A 26794-nucleotide genomic window follows, 5' to 3' on the forward strand; every position below is an offset into this window, starting at 1 on the left:
AGTTTCTGCAAGACAGACTTAGAGTGCATTAAATAAATATAAATTTTATTAAAAACACCCACATCTCAGCGTTATCAGGAATGATATAATAATAAACAGCTTTCAAATAACCTGCATTACATTACAATACTTACAGTATTTATAACCATCCTCAGATTTTTTTTATAGACATACCAACATTTCATGAAAATGAATGAAACTAAAGTATAAAAAAAAAAAAAAAGGAAGAACATAAGCATAGAAAATGCACACAGAAGTTCATTACCTTAGTGTCAAACTGCTAAAGTTTCCTACACAAGTTAACCACTAGCTTTAGGAGTGAACTTTATTCCACTGTGCGTCAATCAAGATGAAAAAATTCATTCAAGTAAAGTTGACACCACTCAGAAGCATCTTCAAGTATGGCTATAGTCAACCTGATAATCCTATACAAGCAAATCTGTCTGCTTTGTCATTCGTTCCAACTGAGGCAGGGTTCTGTACACCAAAAAGTACAATTTGGGTATTTACAATACATAATTGATTTACCAACTAAGCTTCCTGCTCTTGCTGCCAGCAGTTTGGCAAATGACGGTGCAGGGCATGTTAACCAAGCGACTATGGATTACATGAGTAACATATGATTAAAAACAAATCACAAGAAGATGAGGWTTTATAATGATTTAATTAATCTGATATATAGCCATCATTTAAATTTTTTAAAAAGGTGAAACTTTTGTTTCAATGCAGTGGGTAAAGTCACTGACTGAGAATTAAAAAACAAAATTGCCATAATAAATATTTGACCATTAAACCCAAAGGCCTCCTTTGATTCACTCAAGTTAGGTTGTGATTCTGCTAGATAAAATTTCTTTTGACCAAACTTAATCTTACAGTATATTGCACAAGATAATCGGGGACGTGGAGGTTTGCATGTTTAGGGAAGCCCTTGTACAGACTGTACCTTTCTATATTTTATTTTATTCATTACAGTATCTGAGAAGCCTTGTTTAGAGAGTGACTTGAAGAACTCTAGCAAACAGTCACTTGCCAAACCCCTGCCTTACATGTTTCCTTTTAATCAGCTCAGTGCATTCTACTTTCTTCTTGTTTATTCAAAACAGGCAAAACATTCTAAATCTCTTAAACACTTTCATTACAATAAAAAGAGCTAACAAATTTACAAAATTAGTTTTAGTTACATCAATACATGTACAAGAAAAATTAGAGGAGGGATTCAAAAGAAAAGCATTAAATCCCTGAAGAAAAAAAAAAAAAAAACCCAAGAATAATATATTTAACCTAGAACAGCTTTACGTAGACACAGGTGACACGTTGGCATAGGAGAACATGAGCTGAAATATCCCTGAATTTTTAGAACCAAAAAAAAGTTGAAGTTCAAGTGATACTTGCTAAAATGTCAAGTATTGAGAGAGTTTTTTTTTGTTTGTTTTATTTTTTTATTTGTTTTTATTTTTTTAAAGGCTATTGGGGGGGAAAAGATGGTATACAATATATAAACTTTCACACTCAGTTCAATATCCTATTGCCAAACTAGTGTTGAGGTATATGACAAGTAGGAACATCACTCAAACCTTTTAATGTATTTTTAGCTCACATTATGATATATTTGTAGCAGGCTGAGTAGCACCATGATGTGAATTCAGCTCAAAACCCAAATATATATAGATTTAATATTTTTACAGTACTAAAATACTAAAGCATTGCATTAAAAAAAGTTTTGTTTACAATTTAATTTACTATACAACTCTCCTGCTTTTTTTAATAGAAATTAATGATTTAAAACCACCACAGCAAGCCAGCTGCCTATTTTTTTTTTCTGTTTAATCAACGGAATCACACAGAACTAACCCTGTTTCATTCATCTTGTGTAGGCATCAGTCTGTTCAGTCTTCCTGGAAAAGAGGACACTTGCACCAAGAAATGACTTGCACCACAATGTACGTAATTATCAACACAAAAGCAATCTGCCATTCAATATTTGAAGAGCGTACAGATCTTTTAAAAACAGCAGAAGCCCAAGCTAACTAGTTGTAATCGGTTGCATGCTGCTAATTATTACCTGTGGTTAATATAAAATTCTTTCCTTAAAACTGTACACATTTGAGCAATGAACTTGTCATAATAATTGTAGAAAACAGTTTACAGTATAGCTTGTGAGATGAGCACCAGAAAAACATGTGTTTTGTGTACTAAAGTATTCCCTTGTATCCAGTAAGCCCCATTTTTACTGTAACTGACTGTATTAAAAATGGATATGTAGCCCACTAGCAGATGCACGGCTAAAACAAAAGTATTTAAAAGCTTTTTTTTTCTTTTAAAAAAATTATCTTTGCATTTTAAAATCAAAGTAAACTCTTTTTTTTTCTTTTTCTTTTTTTTTTAATGTCTTAGTACCTTAGCATTGTTCAAGCTTAGGTAGACAAAGTGCTTTTGAAACACTATTTAAAAAAAAAATATCTCTCTATATATTTTATTGTCCTTTTCTAGGACTTGACTGGATGAGCATAATCCAGAGGTCTTTGTAATTCCCATATGTTAAAAAGTAAGCTTATTTTAACATCAGGTAAATTCAATACATACATGAATGAAAAGGTCCTCCTTGTTGCTGAAGAACATTTGAGTACATCATTGACATTTTAACTGTTATAAAGGCATTAACTGTTCAACTGTTAAAATAAAGACACCATTCTCTTAGATAGCACCATGTTTTAGAATATCCAAACAAATTCAGTGTTTTGCTGTCTATTCATTATTTTTTGTACGTATCTACTTTGTTAAATAAAATCAAGACTATTAAGATTACAGTAAAAACTGCATGTTAAAAAGCCATAATTCCAGTATTTCAGTACATCATAGATTCAGCACCAGATGTTATTTTAAGATTCCTGCGGTTGTAATACTACAGTATTATTTTTAGGGTTTTTTTTTTTTGCTCCTGTTCCGTGACTATGCAAACTTGATGACATTAGAAGTGGCCACAGATGTGCAAAACTGTAAGAAAAAAAATCCGTTTGCAGATTATCTCTTTCAGTACTGGAGCCAGTGTTTTCAAATGTAAATTGTGAAACACTTTTTTGTTTTGTTTTTGTTTTTGCATAGGATGCTTTGGTCTTGTTTCCTACATGCCATCTGTGACCACTTAAAAATCAGCGGAAAATAAGTGCGCTAATAAGGTTACCTCTTTTGCTGGTGTGCTGAGGCTTTTCCCACTGATGAGTTTAATGAAAATACTGTTTCCTTCCCTACCCTTGTCTTCCCCCAGCCCAAAACAAGAACTGCCCTACTGCCATACTGTTTTTTCCCAATGAGGTAACCAGCAAAGGGGTGATGTTAGATGTATCTGTTGTAAGGCCCTGTAACCCGTGTAAAGGCATATGGAGATGTAGTTACTGTGGAGTCAGTGGTGACTGACAGTGTCCGCTGCGCGAGAGACTTGATGAAGCGCACGTACGTTGGCTCTGAGGGTTCGTGAGGTTCGGCAGGCTCTCGCTTTGCTTTTTTGCCGTGAGTTTTCTGAGGCACATAATCTGGACCATACTTCTCGCACTCCTCCTCTTTCTCTCTTGCTTTCTCAGCCATCTTCGCCTCCCACAGAGCCAGACCGTGTTTTGGCTCATTCATGCTCTTGTGCTGGTAAAAGACAAGGGATATTCTGGTGGGATGGTTCCTGTTGGGGTTTTTTAGGGGGGTTGTTGCGTGGAGCTCACGCTTTGCACACTCTATGAGAATTGACCCATGAGATGGAGCAACTGCCACCCCTCCAATTTCTGGATCCAGAAAGCTCTGCTCGCTATCTGACCAGACTTCATCGGGATCCTCTGCTTTTTCAGGATGCAGCACATCGGTTTTATCTAACCCACCCTGGGGAGTAGTCCTATCATGGTTCTGACCTGGAAGCATGTTAGACAGACCATTAGCTGTGTGTGAAATCATTTCGCTCTCCTTATGTTGGAGATGCAGTGAATTAGGAGCACCACTAAATACACCTGGAGCAGAATGGTAGTCATGTGCTAAATGTGGAGGGGGTTGCGCGTGGTGGTGATCACTGGTTTTACTCATGGAGGCATAGTCCACGCTTGGATTACTCAGATTAGGTTTTAACCTTGAGGCAACCTCCATAAAGTGGCCATCAGCCTCATGGTTGGAGTAGGAGGAAAACGACCCTATGTGGTGTACATTTGGTCTAATGGTGCAATTACTGAAGGAGTCTACCTGCATATTTTGGTTTCCATAATTCAAGTACTTGGGACCAAAACTCTGGTTATTCCCAAACCTATGCTGGTATAATGTTTGAATGGGTGGTAGGCTTAATTTAGACATAGTGTCTTGGCTCTGACACCTGTACAAGTCCATGTGCTGATGCTGGGAAGAGTAGGAGCCCAAGTAAGAGGGGCAGTTGTCCATAGGTACGTTTCCATTGCATTGGTAGGGTGAATATTGATTATTTTGATTTAGTGATCCTGAATAAGGGTTTATGGGACCAGAAGAATTCAAATAAGACCCTGCAGGCTGTGATGAGGTTGTATAGAGGTTCATGGGACTGGACCCTCTGTAAGGATCTGAAGCGTATGTAGAGCTTGGGTAAGCACCGGCTGGATTAGGCAACCTCGCRTAAAGATTTGCAGAACCTGAACCCGAGTAAGAGTTAGCAGGATTTGACTGAGGGTTGTTTGGAAGAGTGCGCTGTGGCTGCTGCTGCTGCTGCTGTGTGGCCGGTCCTGAAAGGCGTAAAAGATCTGTAGATGTAAAAAGAAAGAATCAAGCTTTTCTTTTCTCTTTTTCTTTCCTTTTTTTTTTTTTTTTTTTGAACATGCATGCTTGCTTTTAGAGAAAGAGTCTTCATGATAAGTCTCTATGAAATTTCAAAGAAAAAGCATGTCATATGATATGTTAACAGTGGTTCCCTTTCTAGTAACTCAGATACCTCCCTTTCAGAAGCTGAATGCCTCCTAAAGCTGCTCTTCCCGCATGGCATGCGGCCAGGGAGATCAGGTGCTAGCGCCCGAGGAGAAGAGGGCAGGGCCGTCTGTGCAGTCACATGCACATAGCCCAAAGACTTGGCTTGGCATTTAAGTAGCTCATGAAATGGAACATCAAAGTGCACCAAAATAGCCACATATAAGGTAATTCTTTTTCACCAAGTAGAAATAAATAACTCTTGAACATCCATATTRATAGATCTGTCTCAAAAAAGTGTCCCTAGCTGTATGTAAAAAAGAACATTGACTTTCACTGATGGAGATGCTGGTCAGTAACAACTGAGAATAACTGAAAACACAGAAAAGAGAAGAAAATGTCATTCAYTAGAGTGAAATGGCATAGTTTATTGGTTAGAATCCTAGCCTGGATCACAGAAAGGCTGACTTCCATTTCAGTGGAATATTCATGGGATATTTCAGTGACCTTCTGAGTGGCCTTGGATGAATCACAATATTCTTTTCTGACAAGTTTTCTGTAACAATAAAAGAGTCATGATGAGCTCCTCTGCCCAGGACTCTAAGATCAGTTGATGAAAACTGTCAGGGATTAAGTGGATTTGTAAACTTTGACTCCRCAGAGGAAAAAACTGCTTTGCTTTTAGTCTTGAAACAGAAAATACAAATAAAATATAAACAGTAAAGAGGTTAGGCTTGAATCACCTCAAATATTGAGGTTCTCTGTGACAGGAGCAAACGGTGAGTGATRTGTAGCTCACTCTTTTGGAAGCAGCATCACAGTTTTCTTCTTGGCTTTTGGCACTGTTAGGCAGTGAAGGATACTTAGCAATCACTGAGTAGCAAGCAGGATTTGCAAAAGTAGCTGTCTTCCTCAGTTGTTAACTGTCCAACRGGGAAACACTTCTTACTACACAGTCACCTTTTTGTTTCTACAGAGTGGGCTGTAGTTTGGCACTCTGCTATTCATAAATGTGCAATATCTACATTGGCTTTCAATAATCCTCCTTGCTTTTGCCTTGTAAACCTGCTTGTGTTGAGAATAATGTTTTTTTAAGACTTATGTCTTACATGACCCCAGTTTCTGGGAAGCCTACGACTTCTGACAGAGAGCTTGATCAGATTCATGTGCTTACCTGCGAGCTGCTTTGCATGACCTGCTGCCTCTGAATTGCCTTGCTTGTTGCGTGCTGCAGCAGCCTTCTCTCTCTCTGCCTTGCTCGCCCCGTTCTCCAAGGAGGAAAGCTTTTCTGCCGCTGCCTTCTTTGCTTCTAGCTTCCTTTGCCGACAGGTCTTAACAGGCTCTGCCAACATCCTGACTTTCCGGCGAAAGGAGGTAAGGACCTGGATGCTGCCATTCCTCTTCTTCTCCTCCTGGCCTTCAGCACTTCCGAACTCATCTACGTCAGAGACTTTGTACAAGGGGAGCACGTGCAGCTGCTCATCTTCTGGTGTTTGGCCAATTTCGCGATTGTCTTCTCGAGTTAGTGTGCAAACCTGTCAAGAGGGCCCGTTAGCGCAACTCTCGCAAGCCGCCCTGGCACACGGAGACCCGGAGTGCTGGCCGTGCGCTTTGCCTCCCGCTCGCCCCGTCGGGGTCGAGCTACTGGGAAACACTAAGTTTCTGCACAACTTAATGTGTAGCACGACAAGCCTGCTCTGTCTGACAGCGTTCATGTAAGAAACATAAATATTTTCTGCTTACATTTGTGCTGAAATTACAGTATGCTTACAGATTGCCTACAGTGAAATGATCTGCTAAGACAGCAGAAACTGGGAATTTGTTCGCAACCTATATTTATATGTATATATTTGGCTATAATACTTTAGCTAGCTACCTATTGGAAATGGTGGGAAATATAAAATACTGGCATTGTGTTTCCCACCTCCTTCCCCATGGTGGGAGATTCCAAGACCTGCGAAGGAGCAAGTCACTTTAATGTCAATCCCTGAACACTGCRTAAAGGTTTGAGGAAGTTATGGTTGCATCGTGCAGCAGGCTTATTGTGTTAGCTCCAGCTAAAAGAGGTACTGGGAGTATCTCAGTAGAAAAAGAGGCTGATACAGACGTATTCTATAGCAAAGTTATTGCATCAATCTTGTGAAGGAAACTCAGCAGAAATACCTATTTTGGTGGTGGTGATGGCTTGTCATTAAAGTCAAGCTCTGGAAACAGGACAAACTTAGCTGATCTTAAAGTGCCTGATTTCCTTGGTCATAAAAAAAGAACTGCACTGTGTATAGGAAGCAAGGCAGTTGTGGCAAATCACAGTGATTGTTCAAACTTGAAGATTATTCTTTCTCATGTTTAACCCAACCGTATTGTCACAGAGAAAGTATGCAGGGAACAGAAGTGATCTAGTGTAYGTTGAAAACCATTTATTTTGATATTTTCTGCAGAACCTGGGCTGTAAAATGCCCAAGTTCAGAATGGAAGAAAGTGAAGTGGGGGGAAAAAAATTATTAGCAAGGTTTGCAGACCTGATCATCTCAACCAGGAATGACATCCCAACTTCCAAAACTCTCTTCAGAAGAAAATTATATAGAGAAGCTGTTTGTTTCCATTTTCTCTTTTTATTAGAAGATATAATTCCAAGTAGTTAGAAAAAAAAAATTTCAAGAGGACAACTGTAAAACATTTTGTTCTGGGAATGTTGAAATGGGCAATTGGGCCCTGCAGGAACCTTCCTCCCATTGTCTCCAGAGTTTCTTTTTTTTCCCAGTTCTATATTAAACCTTTCTTTAATCCATCATAAGACTCCCTCATTTGAATGAACAATTGTGCAGGGGGTAATAAGTTAGTTCAGTTACTGCTTAATGTTTCTTTTTTTAGCGATCCGCATTATGTAATTATAAATATAAACAGGCTGAAGATAATGAATAAAATGCAGGAAATTACAGACCAAACAAGGAGGCTGTGTACGTCGCTGACTTACCAGTGTGCTCCCGTTCTGCATGTTGTGCAAGTCCCTGTGAGCGTGAGCGCAGAAGTCCAGGCAGGCRGTGACCCCCGAGAACGGGCGACCTTCCTTGAGCCCCAGGCGACACTCGGGTGCTCGGTGTTCGTACTCGATCTGCAAACGGGCCACAGGCGTCACTGCTGCCCCCCTCGTGGGCTCCTTTACCAACAGCGTTAGCACCTAATGCCCCCTCTGTGCAGCGTGCACGGCTCCTAGCCTCTCGGAGGGACTAACTCCGAGCAAATAGCAGCAAGCACTTATTTTATAGCAGCTTCTTATTCGTTCTTTGTTCCTTGCTGTGTTGTTCCCTGCTACCATCTGTCACTGCCATGCTTGTGAAATTAGCCAGCAATGTTTTTTCCTACATGTTACTGTTGATTCTCTGCCAGAGGTTTGTGTTTTTACATGGTGGACACAGTGCATGGCTTCAGTGGCTTGCACTGCAAGAGTGATAGGTGTGCCTAGACTGGAAAAATATCAAGCTACTAAGAGAAAAYAACTTCAGAAAACTGGCCTCAGAATGACTTCATAAGAAAAAAAAAAAGAATTTGCTTTTTGATTTGTAATATTTTGGCACAGTAGGAGTATATTTCATTAGCTTGGGTACAACACCAGCCCATGACCAAAAAGGAGAGAGAATTCAGCCCAGACTGTGTTTTCTATGTATGTTTTTACTAAGGAGCTTTAAGGAGTTTTGCAAAAAGTTTATAATGAAACAATAAACCTTACACAGAAGTATACCAAGCCTCACACAAACTGTGGTTTTGTATTTTGTTTACAAAATTAAAATTAAACCAAACTTGTAATGTGCTTTGCTGAAATTCTTGAACTTTTGTAGAGAGTGTAAAACAAACAAATAAAAAGAACTACACTTTTTTAAAAAAGGGAACTTTATAAAGTTAATGTCAAATTAGAGGATTTGCCAAGTTTTGAAACAAGTTCACTAATAAGATGCCTAGTTTGCTCTCTGTTCTTTATTTTTTTTAATTGGAGCATATACTTATCACTATATTTATTATAACTGGTATTGAAACATAAAAGCGAAACAAAACCTGAAACATATAAACTTCTTTGGAATTAAAAAAAAACGGTTTGAAATATTATAATTTGTTTTAGATTTAAAGTGATAAAATATATTGGGACAAATTTTCTATGAGATGTTCATTTGGGTCTGAGTGGAGAAAAAAAATACTAAACAAAACCCTAAAACTAGAAATTTTCTAATTCTGGTTTATGATCCAGCAGCAAGCCAGATTTGGATTAGAGCGAATCTGTAAATTTGCCTTTCCTTTCAGGATTCAAAGGGTTATTGGTTTGAGGGCTGCTTCTGTTTATAACTTTTTACTGCTACCAGAGGAGTTGGCCTTGATCATCTCTCTTTAAAGCCATTGACAGCAGCTTGATCAGGATTTCCCCACAAAAATAAAGTTTGCATGAAATTCCTGAAATAGGCAAGCTATCTGAATGACTTATTACATGAGGTAAAACCAGAAACTAGTACAAGTCTGTACTATCGACCTGCATTATACAGGACCACAGTTATATGGAGAAAAGTTCCTTAGAGAATTTTGTGGGAAAAGAAAAGCAGCTCAAGCACAGCTGTTTTTATTGTTCACCACCCCCTCATTTTTTTCCTTCCTCTTCTTTCTTCTCTTGCAGAACGACTCTCAGATATTTGGAGAGATAACCACAGCTAGTGGGCACAGAGCCACAATTTCCTCCATAATGAGTCTCCAAGCATTATCAGATCAAGTGGAATCAGGTGAGTCTGAACTGAACTGCTTACTCTGCCTAGCTGCCACTGAACATGCAGGAAAAGAGGGGATTTTGCCACGAATAAACCCCAAATGGGGTGTCTTGTATTACAGTTTACTGTGTCTGTTGCAGTCCAAAATCTGGCTTGTTGAAATGATTGCTACACTGGTGAGCGYTTTTGCTTTAAGGATTATTTAAACATGATGTTGTCAGTAGGAAAGCAAGAAGATGTCATAGTTTGCTGGGTTGTCAATAGAATTTGGAGTCTGTAAGCTCTGTCAATATTTGCAAGGGTTGTGAGTCTCAGTAAAGTCAAGGGAGAAGATGAGCTAAGGGTTTGCAGGGGGCATGGTATCAAATTTGTATGCAAATATCTGAAAGATATTTGGGAAAAGAGTTGGTGCATCCAAAGCTGCATGAGGTTGCCCAGTTGTGGCTGTCTTTCACCTCCAACATCCGTGAACGCTGCCTGGCAGAAGAGTGGCCTGTGTCATTCCCTAGTGCAAGAGGGCTGGTGCAGGCACCTATGTGCGTGTGTGCGTTTAAATATGAAGCTTTGCTTTAAAAGCACTTCTATAATGGTTACTTTGGAGAAARCTAAATTAATTTGTGGCATGAGCAGAACTGAAACTGTGGTTTGAAGACTCGAGTGCTTGCRTATCGTATGCTGCCTTTTGACACTGTTAGCAATCTCACGCCATCCTTGTGGCTGTGTTGCTAGTTTGGTTCATGAATCATGCTAAGTCCAGGCACGTTGTATTCCAAAGCTGAAGTGTTCTGCTCCAGTGTGAAGTTCAACTTTGATGCTTTTAGGTATGGAGATTAGTTTTCTTTAGTTCTTTAGGACTCTATTCTGCTACTTTTACTTTTGAATGCATTTAAAATGAAACATAGCATTTTAATTTGTTTCCATTTGGCTTTGGCCCAACGTCAAAGTGATGGTGCAAAATGTACATACTGGTTTTACCTAAAGATGAAGTATTAACAAAGCATAGTAAAAATCCAGTTATTTGCATGACTGCTCTAGCGCCTTTTTCCCTCAGCATACCTGGTTGTTATATGCATCAGGTGCAAGCTTCTTGTAGGTGGGAGCCATCAGGGTTGATAGATTCTGCAAATTGGATTCTAGTTTTTCTTCCTGTAAGCAGATAAAATAGAGTTTAATGACATGCCCACACTTTATGTATAGGATCTAGTAAGTCAGATAATTGTGTAAAGGTCTAGATTATTGTCATTTCTGTTTAGACAACAACTACTGTCAATTCTCTTTTAATTAATGCTGATTGTAACTGTGATTCTCATGAGAGGATATAATATGGCATGATCTCCATCTGACTTATATTGAAAAGAATCACATTCTCTTACATGGAGGTATTTTAGATTCAGGCATGATGACCCTCATTATTTTCCCTACTGGAGTTTTGAGAAAATAACACTTCTCTTTAGAAAACTCAAGAGAAACAATGTGAGAATGCTCCATCAGGTTAATCTGACTAATTTAAGGGTTTTCCATACTGAGATAATAACACTTCAACACATTTAAGTTATCTTTTCAGGCAGCAATCTACAATTACTCGTATACTTCAGACTTTTCAGATTTCCCAGTTCTTAAGCAATCAAGAACTGTGGACATTGTCTCACAGCCAGTGATGCAGAGGCAAGAATGACCGTTTTTCTTTTTCCTTTAGGGAGAGGTACACTTTCAAAATGAAAAGATCTTAAAAAAAAGAATACTCCGATAATTTGCTCCAAAGCTGTTCCCCATCATTTCGATGAGAACCCCCTATTCAAAACCTCACTTAAATTATTAAAAATAAGGGCCTCRTTTCAAGTGCATGAAAAATGGAGGTATAAGGGGGTATTGTACTTGATTATAGGAGTCTGTGTATTTCAGTGGAGATGTGAAGAGCTGTTGAAAAGCTATGGGCTTGGGGGGCACATGTTTGGTACATTGCAATTCTCTATCTCCTGGTAAAATTTTGACTTGATGGGAATCCAAAATGACATTAGAAAATGGTCAAAAATATCTTGTGACCTTGTGGCTGCTGCCCAAAGCTGCTGCTTTTGTGCAACCAGTAGGTTACAGTTTGTGCTACTTGTAGATTTTGTTGGTGAGGGTCCTATTTGTGTTGCTGTGTTGTGTGTTGACCAGGCCCTGAGCTGCATGGGTGTGTTTGCTGCCCCTGACTTCGTGTGGGGACAAGACTGGGGGCTAAAAACACTTTCCTTGCCCAGTTCTGGCTTCCAGAAGAGAAGTAAATCCCTTCCACGTAGGCTCAGAGTGTGCCCTAGCAAGCTGTGGCCGGATTTTCAGCCTAGAAAATTTGGGGCGCCGAGAGCTGCAGGATATTAGATAGAGGGCTTTGTGCCACCACCTCATTGAAGGAGAGCAATTTTGTAATTACTGGGGAGAGACAGGGCCAACAGAGAGGGGGAAAAATGTGTTAATGATGCTATTTTGAGCACAGTCCATACGATGCAAACATGTTCAGCTCTCTGAGCTGGTAAAAGAAATGCTTGGGTTTATTCAAGATGCCAGAACACACCAAAAGCTGTGAGCTATGCAGCAGTACGSGAGCAGCAGGCTGGGGCCGCGGTGTGCTGAAAACAGACCAGGCCATTCGACCTCCCCAGGTACATCAATACCTGGAGATGTCTAGGACTCGCTGCAACCACGACTTCAAAGACATCTTTTGCCCAAGCTAAAATGAGTGTTGCTTTACTCTGACTTATTTGAAACAGTTGCCAGCTTGCTGTGTTGCAGAGTCCAGTCTGGAAACTCTCTGTTTGGCAGGAGGSTAGAATGATTGTCTCTCTATTGTAATTGTAATCTCAGAGTTTCATCATATTTGTCTCCATGAAGCCTCTCCTCAGCTTGCCAGATGCAATCTCATGTGCCATTCAGTTGGTTTCCCTTCCACTTTGTTGTGGTGGAATGCCTGGTTGCAGGCTCATAGAGCCACCACTATTCAGGCTGTGCCCTTTCCTCTGATTGCAAAAACCTGCACACTGGTTTGCACGTCTCTTTCAGGCCTCTAACCAGCTGCCAAAATTTGCACGAAGTGGCTGCCCTAGTGACTGGAATCAACCAGTGCTGACTGGTGGTTATTTAACCAGCCTACACATATGCAGTTCTAGTGGCACATGGTTTCTTATAGTGCATCTCTATTTGCAGAGCAACAGAAAACATTTCATTGCAAAGGAGGCACATTTCATTTAAAAATGGGCACCCACCTCTTTAGGGTCATCCCCCATCAGCTTAAACTTTCTTGGAATCTTGCTTCTGGCGAACTTACAGCCGTTGTAGTACATGCTCCAGGAGCACCCAAAGGAAAATGAAGCACCACAAGTTTCAGGGTCCAGCCCTTGACACGCACAAGTCCGTCTAGAGAGTAAGAGAGAAGAGCGATGAGCAGCAGGCAAGGGTGCCCGCAGTGATCGAAGGGGGGTCCCGATCTGCTGGTGCTCTGGGGAGCCATGCMCTAAGAAGATGTTTTCCCATGTTTCCAGAGACATTTACTTTGTTTTTCTCAAAAGGTATGTGGGTTTTCAAACTGCCCAAGATGGACAGCGCGAGAGGGACGTGTGTTTGGCGGTAGGAGAGCAAGGGGGGACACCAGCGGCAGCGCTGTGGGGCAGCCTGGGCCGGGCGCCCCTCGGGGTCACTTACTCCTCGTTGAGGGCGCAGCGGCGGTTGGTGAGCGTGCCGTACTTCCTGAGCGTGTCGGTGAGTTCGGAGTACAGCTTGTCAGCCAGGCTCGTGGGAATGCCCTCCCAGACCAGGATGAGAATCACGATGACGGCCGTCTCGCACGTGTGGCCCGCTCGCTCGCGCACCAGGCACAGCAGCTTTTCCTCCTGACTGCTTCTGCGGACTACCTGCATGCACAGCAACACAGCCCCCCAAGGCCCAACACAAACATCTCGTGGTTTAACGGGAACAGCAGGAGAGGGGGAAACCTCAGCTATTGGGCACTGGGAGGGGTAGTTACTTCTACTTCCACCTTTCTCTTTGTACACAGCAGCCCCCGTTATTGTTTTTGTGTAGTGAAATGGGCCAGGGCCACCCTTCTGTTTGCTGAGGCTGGGAGAGGCTCCAAGGGGCAAATCCTGCTGGGTGCCTTGGAAAAYCATGGTGGTGGAAACAAGTTGGCTGGGAGCATCTTCCGTGCTTGGATTCAGCAAAAATACTCTCCTGCATCTAAATCCTGGYAGAGCTCCTGCTTTGGCTGGGGCAAGGGGAGAGCAGCAGCACATGCTCTGCCTCCAGAGCTGACATCTGTACCCGAGCAGGCACCAAGAAGAGAGCAGGGAAGGGACTAAATAACCCAACTGGGGAGCTCTCCCCATTTCCCTCCTGAAGTTAAGCAGCTAAATTTGTGATGAGCCTCCAGCTGAGTGACCTTGCCCACCCTTGCCCCTACCAGTGTTACAGAAGTGACAGCAAGGCAGCAGAACTGCTCTTATAAAAAAGGTGTCCTTGCTTCTCCATGCCTGAGCAATGTGGGTTTTTTTCTGAAAGAAGGTGCAGTCTGGCACATAAACACTGTGATTATGCATCAAGTTTTTCTTCATCCTGTGTTTCCCCAACCCACTCAAACTACTTGGTGCTGTTTGTGCCAAAGCAAGTGTTTGCTAAGAGGGTGTACTAATGCCTGCCTTGAACCAGGAGTGTGTTTAAAAACCTCCAGGTTGCATTTGCAGTGCTGCTTCCTGAGCTAAAATTAAACAGGAAGGACAGTGGCTGAGGTTGTGCATCTTAAATCTAAGCGAAACCACTTTCTTTCGCTGGTTTTGATACCTTCAGGACAAACTTTATCCCTGCTGATCTCCAGACAACTGGAGTAAATGGAATGYGGGCAGCGGGAGCAGGCCAGGGGCCTTCTGTTGAGCTGATCTCTGTTTCTCACTGTCAGCTAAAATGACGGCAGGTCACTGCCGCCGGCTCGCGCGCACCCTCGGCCCGGCTGGCTGTGCTGGCATTGGTGTTTGTGGTCACCACTTACCCATTTGGCGATTGGACAGCCTTGGGAGCTTTTGCCTTCTTTCCCAGTGTAGACAACCCTCTCAATCCTTATAGCTTTACCCTTCTGTCCGAATCTTAAACAGACAAAAATATGTACATTAAGCAGATTCCTTTGGTTCTGCATGAACATGTAAAAGATGGAGCGCATTTGCGAGTCTGATTTTAAAAATACACACATTATTAATTACAAACAATGAGGAATATACAGTACACTTTATCCTGGTGATTCTTTTTATGGTGAGGCACTGATGTGTTGAAACAGGCAAATGTTTTAATATGTCATAGATAAGTAAAATTCATCCTTATGTTAATATTCAGAAATCCATTAACAGTTTCTTTAGAGAATTTGTTACAACTGGCATTTTGAAAAGTGKACCTGAAGTCTCTCTTTTTCTGGGGAGATTTTATATACATATATATTTACATATATAGATATAGATATATGATGTCTGGGTTAAATTTAAAGCTATTACTCTACAACATAAATAACGAAGCTGTCGTAGAACGGCTGGCATATGGTAGTCACTCCATTAAGTTTTTGTGGTTGCGCCTCTGTGTTTGATATCAGTTAAGTCATGATTAATTTGCTTCATATTTATTTCCTTTACTTCATCATCCATTTAATAATGTTGATTTCTGCACTTCTGCCTCACTTCTCTGCTGAATTAGGATCGCAAGATGCCTTCAAATGACTTGTGCCTGTTGAGAGGAGGGCAGGCGAGCCTAGCCCTTGCTAAAGCATCAAGGTGCCGCTTCGGTCAAGGCATATGGTAGCCCCAAAGGCAGGCAGTGCCATTGCCTGGAACAACCGGGATCACCCCTCTCGGATGTGCCAATCAGAAATAGGTGACAAACGCTATGGGAAGCAGAACTTGGTGAGAGGAGTGTCAGAGCTGTTRGGCCATTTCCAAGCGCGTTCTCCCGCTACAGCCGGGGTGCCCTGTTGCACGGGGCTGCGTGTGACAGACTGCAGTGGTGCAGCGGCCCGCGGGCTGCCACCAAGCTCTACTGCAGCAGCGTTCTCAAATTCTGCTGCACTCGGTTGTGTTACGTTGCTTAACATAACCAAGTGTGAGGCCTAAAGCAGTCTCCTGCCTCTCTACCTGTTATCAATCCAGTATTCAGCAGTATTTGCTCATGTAACACAGAAATCTAATGGTGCTTTGAGCACTTCTCACCTCTTATCCCTCCTTTTCTGCACTAAAAACTTAGTGACACGCTCAAGGGCTAATATTTGCGTTTCAAGTTCTGTCCTTTAAAGGAAATGAAAAATGCTTATTCTTAGATGTGATCTCATAGTGAAATTTCAGTGTCACAGGAAATTATACAAACAAAATAGAGTTGTACTACACATGCTCTGCAGGCCACTGTTAAGTCACTTTTTCCTACTTAGTCTAGCATGCTTGTATACCTTTTGTTTCTTTAATTAACCACATTAGAGCACTTGTAAATCTTTATGTTTTCTATCAGTTTACTAATCTGGATTGAGGCACAACTGTTTGTGTGCTGCTATAGAAATATGTTGTACATTGCACACAAAATTAAGTGGACTTTGTCTCACATCTTTTCAGCTGTCACTAAGGAATTTGTACCTGATGTTTGTCATGCTTGCTTTCACAGCAGAGCTGACTGGCCTGGCAATCCCAGCAAAACTCACCCCGTGCAAAGCAGGGCCTGGGAGAAGGAAGAGGTAAAATGTAGGCCTGCACCACAGACTCTGCAAGAAATCTGTTATAGGAGAGCTAAACTATCAACTGTAAGTAGGAATTCAAATTCCGGTTTGTTCGGCAGGGATAATACCTTAAAAATCAACCTACATTCATGGGAARGTGGTTTAAGAATGCTTATGTTGTTACTAACTATTGTCACCAACTGCACCCATAAGAAACAGCTTGAGGGTTCCCCAATCATGGCATCACACAGCTCCTATATGAGCAGTTGTAAACTAGCTGGTGTTCAATTGCCTTCTACTACACTCTGCTGAGCCTGGCTGAGTATGTGCATGTTACTTTTAGGCTCCTGGGATTTCCTCCTGCCAACATAAAAGGAAAGTGATTGCCAAAAAAAAAAAAAAAAAAAACACCAAAACAGTGGGGTCAATATTAAGGATGAAAAATCACTCTAAAGTCAAGAAATGTGAACAGTTTCATCTCTAATAATTGACAGCATGATATGAATGACTTTCCTATTTTATTTATTATTTGTAAATATGAAAGAATAAATGGGGCAATTCAAGCTCTGGAAATAGGAAGTTGCAGCCAGCTGCTCAGGAGGGTCAGTGTTGGCTCCCCCAGCACGGTAAGGAGCAGCTTTAGGTAGCCTGCATGCATCCGAGCCTCTCACAAAGCCAAAAACAAGGATCATTATTGGTGCAAGCCCTGCACAGGAGGCACAGGGGCAGAAGTGCCAAGAAAGCAGAGAAAGGGCCTTTGGACTAAACCACCTAGAGTTAATCTGCAGGGTTTAAAAAGCCCYCCATGGTGGCTGGTGGTGCAGGCCAGCAGACTCTGCTGAGGAGCAGTGCTACTGAGCTCAGGTAGGGCCAGCTCGAGCTCCTGCCCGATTCTGGAAGTCCAGATTTTTAAGATATTCACAAGTCATGTTCCCATTTATCTGTGACTCAGGAGTTTTTTGTTTGCTTGTTTGTTCAGAGGGAAACTGAATTCCCTGATCCCTCTAAAAATCTCACCACTCGTGTCTGCCTGTGCATGCCAGCAGCTGCAAGTAATGCAGAATTCCCAGTGCCGGAGGCACTGCTGTGGTGGAGCTCTTAATGTGAGTAGCTTTGAAATGACAGTGGGTTTTGCACTTAGACATTTTTTTAAATAGCACAGATGAGGCGCCCATTCTGGGCCATTCCAAAATTACTTGTTTGCTTGGGTTTGATGTAATAGATATATCACAGGAGGCAACAGGATACGGGAATCCCCTCACTCAAGATAAGAGTGTAATTTATATGCAGTACTCTGTGGAAGGGAATGTTTTGTCAGAAGGCTACTTAGCACTTCTTGGGTTGAAATCCTATTCCAAAACTGTGTAGTCCTCTGGAAGCTGGCAAGTTAGATTCCTCTCCTCAGGTATGTACTGTGTGTTTAATAAGGGGCAGCGGGGAGAAGGAGGTATTAGAGGCTGGTGTTGTGCTCCTCACCTTCCTCCCGCCACGGCATTCCCCAGTGCAGAGGGAACACCAGGCCCGTGCCTGCTTCCCAGCCACTGGCAGCAGCCCGGCTTGGCAGGCTGGCGAATGCTCCTTCGTGCTCGGCCTTGCTGGCACCTGCCRCAGGGCGCAGCCTGTGCCAGCCAGCAGGCTATTAGCCCTGTCAAATATTGTGACTCTGGTGAATAGCACAGTGCGTTGTGTTGGCAACGCTGGAGTAGCTAAGCCTACAAGTAATTACTTGATTTGCAGTTGTTTATTTCTTTATGTGCAAAAGCTGGAAAAATTATGACATCTACAAAAGGATAAACGTTAATCTGCCCTGTGCCTTTGCACTAATTACCTTTCTTCCATGATTTCTCTAATAGCTGCCACATTAGGACCGGCTCCTAGATGGGTATAGAAAGGACCTTCATCTTTTTCAATAATTTGCTCTGTTTAAAACAAAATAAAGGTTATTATTTTGAAGCTTAATTCGTTACTGCAGAAAGTCACATTGCAAAGCTTACATCCAGCTAATTGGAATAGTGCTGTATCGCGCTGGGGGTGTGGAGTTTTCAAACACTTCTGTTCAAAGTATGCCCATGCAATTTGTACAAAACATGCAAAGCATGTGGCAAATTCTGCAAATAGTGTGATGCAGCCCGGGTGCCTTTTACTAGCACAAGTTGTTTCACACTGAGGCTGTACGCTGAAATCAAAGTTTTTTTCCAGTTATCACTGAACAATTGTTTCTCCTTCTCCCACTTCTTCCTCTCCCAGTATCTGAAAAGGAGGATAAATGGGATAACAATGGTAAATATTGACCTTCGTGAGCTGTATGGCACTTGTTTTTCAGCAGACATGCTGGAGTGTAGGGACCCACAGCTTGCAAAGGTGGCTAGTGAGATTACGGCCAGCATTTCTACCGCTCGCAGCAAGACTGTGTAAAATGAGAGAAGGGAGTTTGCAGAAAGAAATCCTGCCTGGCCGTGGCGAGACACCGCGTGCCAGGGCTGGCGTCTCGCCTCTGCGCGGCAGGCCGGCCCCGGGGCGGTCGCAGCGGGCGCTCGAGGCCCGCCTTGCTGCCACGAGGCAGGGGAGAAGCGGCCGCGCTCTGCCGGGACGCGGCCGTGGGCAGGGGCGCGAGCCGACCTTGGGCTTCGGGCCGAGTTAACTCTGAAGGGTGGGATCAGGTGATGTGACTTTTAGTGGCCTCTGGAGGTGGGATGAAGACCCCAGAACTTGTCAGTGGGGAAATGGTTTAATTTAAATCTCCCTAAAAAGGACATATCAGAAGCAAAGAGCGGTAAGCCCTCTCAGTTACTCCATGGCACTCGATCCTTCGAAGAGAAGAGGTGCTAGATTTCATGCTTCATTATTTCCTAGAGGGGCTGCTAAAATGGATATTGAAGAATTAAAATGGTAAGAGGAGAATATAGTCGGTTTAGCTTCCAGTTGCTGTGCTAGATGAAAAGACAGAAGAAAAATGGAATAGTTGCTATCAAAAACATGTGCCAGCTTCTTTGGAGAAATGGTCTTTAAAAACATCCCAAGTAACTGATGAGTTTAAAAGCTACKCTTTGTAGATTTCTCTTTATAAAGCAACCAGGAATAGCAAGGAGCTGGCTTCTAGTTTCCATATATTCCTGGGAGCGGGGGAGATGTCTTACCTCCTCTTTTTGCTCCCCTGGATCCTCAGTGACCTAGGTGTAGACCTAAATCACAACCCAAATGCTCAAAAAGGCAAAAAGGTGTGTTTTGCAGTTTCAACTTTCCTTCTTAATTGGTACAAAGTCCCAAGTTTTTGGGAGCTAGCAGCAAGTGAAACTGCAACCCAGAGGATGATGTTGGTACCTTTTGCCTCAGGCTGACACAGCAGTGCAAAACTCCAGAAGCAGCATCTGGGCGTGCGCGTTGGAGCTGGCTGGCCCGGCACGATGTCAGTGCCCGCTCCRCTCTCCCGGCCTCCGGGGCCAGGGTCCCGCACTGCTCTGTTGGTGCTCTTCTGTAGCTCCTCAGAGCAGCTTGTTTTGCTTTGCTTTGCTTTGCACATGACGAGCAAGCAAAAGGAACAACTTCTGCAGCAAGTCAGGAGTCTGGCACCCTCTTTGCCTGGGACTGGCAGAGGCAAACTTGAGCAACTGCACCGCTTGAATAGGAGTCAGGAGTCTGGAGTCTGGCACCCTCTTTGCCTGGGACTGGCAGAGGCAAACTTGAGCAACTGCACCGCTTGAATAAAAATTGGAGCAAAGGATGGACTTTGGACCCAAACATATTTTATATATGCTCTATCTGACCTTGGCTAAGAGATTATGAAGTTGTGACCTACTCTTTATCGGRATGTTGTTGTTATCTGTCTGCTGCTCAAGGAGAATGGATATGAGGTGATAAATGAGATATTTTTATGCCATCCATGAACATTCTGACTCCGAAAGCAGGCAGCTAATTGCGTTATGAAATATGGAGAAGGGCCCATTCATAGTCTTGGATAGTTCATAGTAGGCATAAGTGTGTCTTTACTAGTTACTGTTCTGAAAAATAAAAACTCTTCAACAAAAACATCCAACTGTCCCCCACAATCCCGGCTTGAACGCCAATTTCCTTACTGTGAACTACTATTTTAGCACATTTCTCAGCACTTACCAACACAGCTGCAAGATGGGAAATCATACTGGGTTTTGACAGGTGTGTCCAATAAATTTTTTACAGGAGTATCCAATAACTTGGAAGGTGAGTCTAAAAAATTATTGAGAACAGTTCCAGCTGTTCTTTTGGTTGGGGTCTTCTCAGCAGTGGGGGTTGCTTGTTGATCTAAGATGGGGGTTTGAGTGTCAAATTCTGCAGCACTGGTGTTTCTTGATAGTATGGTGATAGGGCCTGCTGTTTCCACCTTCACATGTTTGGGTGATTTGATAGTAAAAGTCTTGTGATCAAACAGTGATTTGACCTGTATCTGTTTTAGCTGCTGTTCCATTGTCTCAATGATGCTCTTTTGTTGCATGTTCTCACAGCCAAAGTGCTGATTCTCCTGTTTAATTGTTTTCTTCCACATTTTGTTTTCCAGCTGTCCAGTTGATGGGCGCATACAGACATTAGACTTTGAGCCCGCCTCCGTCTTTATAGGCTTGCGCACGGCGCTGGCCCCGCTGTCGGGTTTGGGTTGCTGGTAGGCTTGCTGCTCCTGTTTCTGCAGGAGGTGCCACCTCAGAGCAGCGTGCTTCTGAAAATCCTTGGGGGGCTGCGGCTGGAAGTGACAGCCCCGCTGCTCTTGCGAGTGCGGAGGCAGAGCTTGGCTGTGGGGTAAGTACCGCGGAGGAGCCTGCGGGCCTTGTTGGCCGGGGCCGTCCTGGCTCAGGCTGCTGCCGTAGCCTTGCGCTTGCTGGAGCGGCAGCTGTATGACTGAAGCTTGCTGTGTCTGCTGGTCTTGTTCGTGAAAACAGTGATTCACATCTTGCTTTGGGGTCAAGTTATTTGAAAAATACTGCACATGTTGCAAGTCCTGCATTTTGTTTGCTCCGAAGCGTTCCGTCTTTGTGGCATTCTCCTTCTTTTCGGGAGTCAAGTGCACGTTGTTTGGGCAGGGCTGCTGCAGACTCACGTTCGCCTTCTGGCTGTAGAGGGGAGCTTTGCTGTTCGTGCTCTGGACCTGCTCTAGCCCCAGCTGAGGATTATGTGGTGGAAATGCGCTTGGTTTCATGTACTTATTCCCAGTTTGGAAACACTCATCTGCTTTAAGCTGACTGAAGGAGGTCCTGTCGAGCGGCTGTTTGGTGCTGCTTTGGGAGTAGGGAATTGCTTGGGGCAGCTCTTTAGCTTTCATCTGCAGCGCCTGTTGCTGAGTTGGGGTTAGCTGCGGACTGCGCGACAGTTGCGTCTGCTGCGCCTGCTTTTGGAGCATCTGCTGCAAGATGTGCGAGTGCAGGAACTGCTCGTTCTCCCCAGGCTGGGGGTTCAAGTGCTGTTGTTTCAGGGGGGCCCCTAACGACTGTTCAACTTGAGGCTCTGGCCTTGGCTGCGCGTGGAGCTGCTGCGAGGGGTGTTGCTGCGCGTGGGGCTTGAGCAGGGGATCCATCTTGGCGAGCGGYGGCTGCGGTGAGTGTTTCTGGAACGGCAGCTGCTGGTCACCTGTGGGAGGCGGCTGCACCTGGGGGGTCTCGCTCTTGAACAGCAGGGGAATTTGTTCCTGTTGCATTATCTTCTGGCTCTGGGGCTGTCCCACTGGCCTCTTCAATGCATCAGGACTCCCAGCATACTGTTTTGGGTAGGCTGGCTCGGTYGCTTTGGCCTGGAATTGAAGAATCGACTGCAATAGCGCTTCATTGGGCTTCTGAGGGGGCTCTCCCAGGTGAAACTGAGTGGAGACCAACTCTATCCAGGCCGCTTTTGGGTAGCGTGCAGTCTGCTGCACGGGCTCTTTAACTTGGTCCCTTTCTTTCTCAGGAGGCATATTGGGTTCTCGCTGGCCTGGGAAATGCTGATAGTGTTGCTGCAGCTCGCTGTTGCTTCCACAGGCCTGCAGGTTTTGCATGGGGGGCTCTGATGTCGGTGTCGCTTCTTTTGGGCGCTGCTGAAGTGTGGCGGCCGCGGCAGCTTGCGGGTTGCTCTCACCGACATCTTGCTGGGACGCCTGAGGCTGCTGTGGAAGCCTCTGCTGCGCGGGGAGCTGTTGCCGGCTGAGGCCGGGACTTGCAGGTATTGGTCCCTGCTGTTGCCCTTCATCCTTAGTCTCTTCAGGAAGAGTTTCGTCACATCTCTCGTCATAGGAAYGGCGTCCTTCTCGCACTGCTGCGACGGATAGTGCACTGCTCATTGTTGGAGCGGGAGGAGCGGAGGAATCCTTATTAAACATTGAGTTCTGTTTAAAGAAAGCACCATTATTTTCTGCTTGCTCAGAAAACCTTTCCAGAGCGGCCTTCTGAGCTTGCAGGTTACTGCTGGAACTGAGAGAGAGGTCTTGGTTGGGAGCCTGCCCCTTGTTTCCATGGATAGCACTGTTTCCTACAGATACCTGGTGTGTCTCGTAGCCTGAAATTGGTTGCTGTAGCTGTAGCTCTGGTTTCTGAAGCAAATAGTTACCTGGCAATGCAGCTGGTTTGCTGGAATCTTCTGCACTGTAGACCTCAGTAACCACTACAGCTGGCACTTGAGGCAGCTCTGGGCTTGAGGTTTGTGGGGAAGTGATCTGCCCTGAGGTATGGGATGAAGGTGTTGTCTCGTAGGACAACTCATTAGTAGCCTGACTGGTAATGGCATTGATATGAGATGTGTTCTTCTGCATTGCTATAGAGACGTGTTCTGGATAATATTGAGACAGGGTTTTCTCCAGGAGTTCACCATGCATGCTTTCCATGGAAGAGGCAGAAACTGTAGCACCATTAGGCATTGGCACCGCCTTGCTCTTAAGTAGTAAGACAATGTCCCTGTTGTGGCAATGAATGTTCTCCCGCTCCGGCTCATTAAGCACCAGGAGGTCTTGAGGGCTTTCTGAACCACCACTGTTGTATCTTGAAGTCTCTTTCAAATCTGAAGCTGCTTCATTTTCTTGTGCTGTGAAACCCTCGGATTTCTTCTCACTGTAACAATTGGAGACACTTGGTTTTTCGTAATTATATTCTGGCTCAGCTTTGTCTCCATTTACTTCTTTGTCTTGTTTAACTTTCTTGCTCTGATGAAGTCCGTACAGAGAGGGCTCGCTAAAAGTGCGTTTTATGCCACCGTTTTGCATATATTTGGAATATACTTTCTTTTCCTGTAGGAGGTCAGGGCTAACTCGGTTGTTTGGGTTTCCCTTCCCATGGGGCACTCCATGGTTGCTTTTCATGAATAGCCACTCATGGTCACCATTGACTTCGACTTCGGGCCTCTCTGTTACGGGACTTCCATTCTGCAGCTTCATTGAAAAAGGCTCCGCCTGGCAAACGTGAGTGGATTGCGGTATTAGAAAGGGACTCAATCGATTGCCGTCAACATGGTTGGTTCTGTCCTGTTCCATCTGGCCTGCTCCGGGGCCATCCACGAGGCTGCCCTCTGACCGTATCTGAAAGAGAGAAGCAAAGGGGTTGGGGTTTTGCCCAGAGGACAGCAGGTCGCTAACGGAGTGGTTACCGACCTGGCTCGGTGCACAGGCCACGGCGCTAACACACATGCACCCGGGGGCCTCGCTTCCGTACACGGTCCCATCTTGCAGCCCCATGTGCATCCCTTTTTTCACCCGTTTATTCTTTGAGATGAAAAGGGTGTGTAAAAATAAGCAGCAGCTCCATATCCCCATTTAAGACACAGACATTTTAACAAAAAATCTCTCTCAACAGAGCAAGAAGTGTTCTCTGCTCTCGTACGACGCGCGTATAGACTCCTCAGGAAGGCAGAAAGTCATGCAGAAACTGTGGTTCCCAGACTTGGTGCTAATCCTGTTATTTGATTACAGTGTGTGCCACCCCTCTCTTGTCTGGCTTGAAGGATTATTGCCACCAAGCTTGCCAATTAGAGAGAAAAAAACCTCCGTTTTTGCATCTTAAGCTGTCTGACAGGGCCTTTTAGCGCTGGCATTCCACCGGCCATACAAGTGGCACAATACGGACACGCGAGACAAAACCATGCCTGATTGTCAGCCCTAGAAATCCTTACAGTTCACCAGCGTCTTAATAATGTTGATAGAAACAAATTAAGAGATTTCTAAAGGGTTTGAGAAGAGTGACATTTTCCATACATTAATTTTGTTTTTAATTTATGGCTACTAAATCTGGCTTAAGCTACGCATTTGGGTTCAGAGCTGAGCCTCACAGCTGTGAAACTAAAACTTGCTCATCCTCGTTTGTATGGAAAATCCCATTTTTTTGTATAACCTTTATATTTTATTTATAGAAGGAAAATTTTCATTGCATGAAAGTCCTGACAATGTGCAGTGAACAAATCTAATTCTGTGCAGTGACAATCTAATCCCCTTGGCATCGCTCTTCCCCAGATCCCCAAGACCYGTAAACACAGATAAAGCTGTTGTTTGACTCTACTTGTAATTTATTCCTTTGGCTTTCTGGTTCTCAAACAGCCACAGATGACAGAAGACAGGCTGACAGAGGCTCTTACAGATGTGAGGTTGCACAGGGAAAGTTTGGGCTCATGCCTGGCTTGTCATGAAGGTTTTGYGTTGCGTAAGAGGAATGTGAAAGGTTCCTCATTGCCAGGTCTTACCTGGGGGCACTACAGAGCTAGCACAATCACCTGGCTTTTATTGCCCATACACAGGAAAAAATAGCAGGGTGGAAAACTTCTCCCATCACAGTTGCTCTGCTTGCAAATGTGTCCTACGCGTTTTTGCATTTTTCTTTTCTAAAATGATACCAAGGGACATCTTATTTATACAGCTTTAAGTTCATATTGCATTGCTGAAGTGAGTAATACAATTTTAAAATGCTTTTCAAAGTAAGATTAGTTCATGAGATTCATTACATCAGAATCTCCGCAGCTCTGATTTCGGTATTGGGACATTCAAACATAAATTTTGACCGGCAAGCACCTCTGCCAGGACTTGGACTTGTTTTCTCCTTATCCCAAACTTGGTCTTAGATTTACTTTTAACCTCCTGAAATTCTTTCTCTCTGCTCTCAGATTACCTTTCGTATGACAGGAGAGGCTATTTTCCCAAATACCAATACTTACACACACACACACACACACACACAAACAAAAGGAAGGCAGTTTTGGAGTATAAAAGCTGAGAATAAGAAGATAGAAAAGAATGTTTGTCCATCCTACCAATTTTCCCAACGAGGCAGGCATCTTCCTCTTCCCTCCTCCATGTATTTTAATATCCTTCCCAATGTAGCTTTAAAGTACCACGAGACAGGAGCTGTTGCAGCTTTCCCAGGGAGACCCTTTCTCACCAAGCAGAAAGAGTCTCTCTGATGTGTCATTCTAAGCTGGGCTGCTGAATTAGGCTCCCAGAGGTTTTCAAAAATAAAATGTCAGCCTAATTTGAAAGCCCTTCGTTACCTTCAAACCTCTCAGAGCTAGGAAGTGCAACTGAACCACAACTCAGACATGAGTGTGCAGGCTGCTCTATTTCACAATTAGGAAATGAAATTAAAAGAACCATAGTAATTAACATCATCAAACTACTTCTAAAATACTTATTTCTTAAAAACAAACAAAAAAGTTTTAGCCTGCGTGACTGCGCCTTGAGAAACTTCCTTTGGCTGTTGAAGTCTGCCTTGCGACATAAGTCTTGGCCGTGTGCTGACGTACCAGGTGGGTTAAACCTTAATTTCCTCCGGGGGTTTTCAGGCAGTCTTTCTACTCAGCTTTTTACTGGAAGGCAAACACACCTTTCTGTGTAGAAGTGAGAGCTGCCTGTTCGGCTGGGCTTGGTGTGCAGCCCCCAGGGGCGTGCATGTGTGTCTCAGAGGCTGACATTCACCCCATCCATAAGAAACGTGAGCTTTTTTTTCCGCTGTGTGACGTGGGTTCTTATTCATTCTTCTCAAAAACCTCACACTATGAGTCAAGCACTTCCCCCGAATGCTGAGTGTAGAGTGGCAAGCACTGCAAAGGACAACGTAATCATTTGGTTCTTTAAAATCTGCAGTTAATTCATTGATTAAAAAGTGCCAGATTTGCATTGTTGAAATCCCTGCAGGCCTGGGGTGACTCTGCCTTACTCATCGCTCTCTGTGTCTACGCTTGCTTATTCACAAGCCCCTTGGGTCACATCTGAGCACAGATCTTGCCCAGGCAGTTACGAATCGCAACAATTACTTGTAATTTCACATTGGTATGAGGTAAATGGCAGCGACACCTTTATCACACTGCGGCCCCGTGACGCCGCTGCTGGCGCTGTGGCTGGCGGGATGGCCGGGCTCGCACAGCCGCTGCAGTCGTCCCCTAACTGCTGCGGGGCGACCTGGCTGGCTGGCAGCCTCCATCTGCCTCTCCCTGCACAGAGCCTTGTGGTTTTTCTCTTTCCCATAACTGTGTTTTA

The 26794-nt window shown here is 43.8% G+C and overlaps 1 protein-coding gene across 1 annotated transcript; it reads right to left on the minus strand.

Annotated features, from left to right (window-relative positions):
* Positions 1-221: 221 nt before the first annotated feature.
* Positions 222-23848, minus strand: TET2 (tet methylcytosine dioxygenase 2). The gene is made up of 9 exons (XM_026050873.1): positions 20461-23848; positions 18179-18269; positions 14659-14752; positions 13323-13531; positions 12887-13037; positions 10701-10790; positions 7874-8011; positions 6074-6434; positions 222-4739 (listed from the first exon to the last, which is right to left on the minus strand). The coding sequence occupies exons 1-9, from the start codon at positions 23807-23809 to the stop codon at positions 3334-3336; spliced, it is 5889 nt and encodes a 1962-aa protein (XP_025906658.1). The 5' UTR covers positions 23810-23848; the 3' UTR covers positions 222-3333.
* Between the last annotated feature and the right edge of the window lie 2946 nt (positions 23849-26794).

This window comes from Nothoprocta perdicaria, unplaced genomic scaffold (genome assembly GCF_003342845.1).
Source record: "Nothoprocta perdicaria isolate Ctin4 unplaced genomic scaffold, notPer1 scaffold_71, whole genome shotgun sequence".
In the NCBI taxonomy this organism is placed as follows: domain Eukaryota; kingdom Metazoa; phylum Chordata; class Aves; order Tinamiformes; family Tinamidae; genus Nothoprocta; species Nothoprocta perdicaria.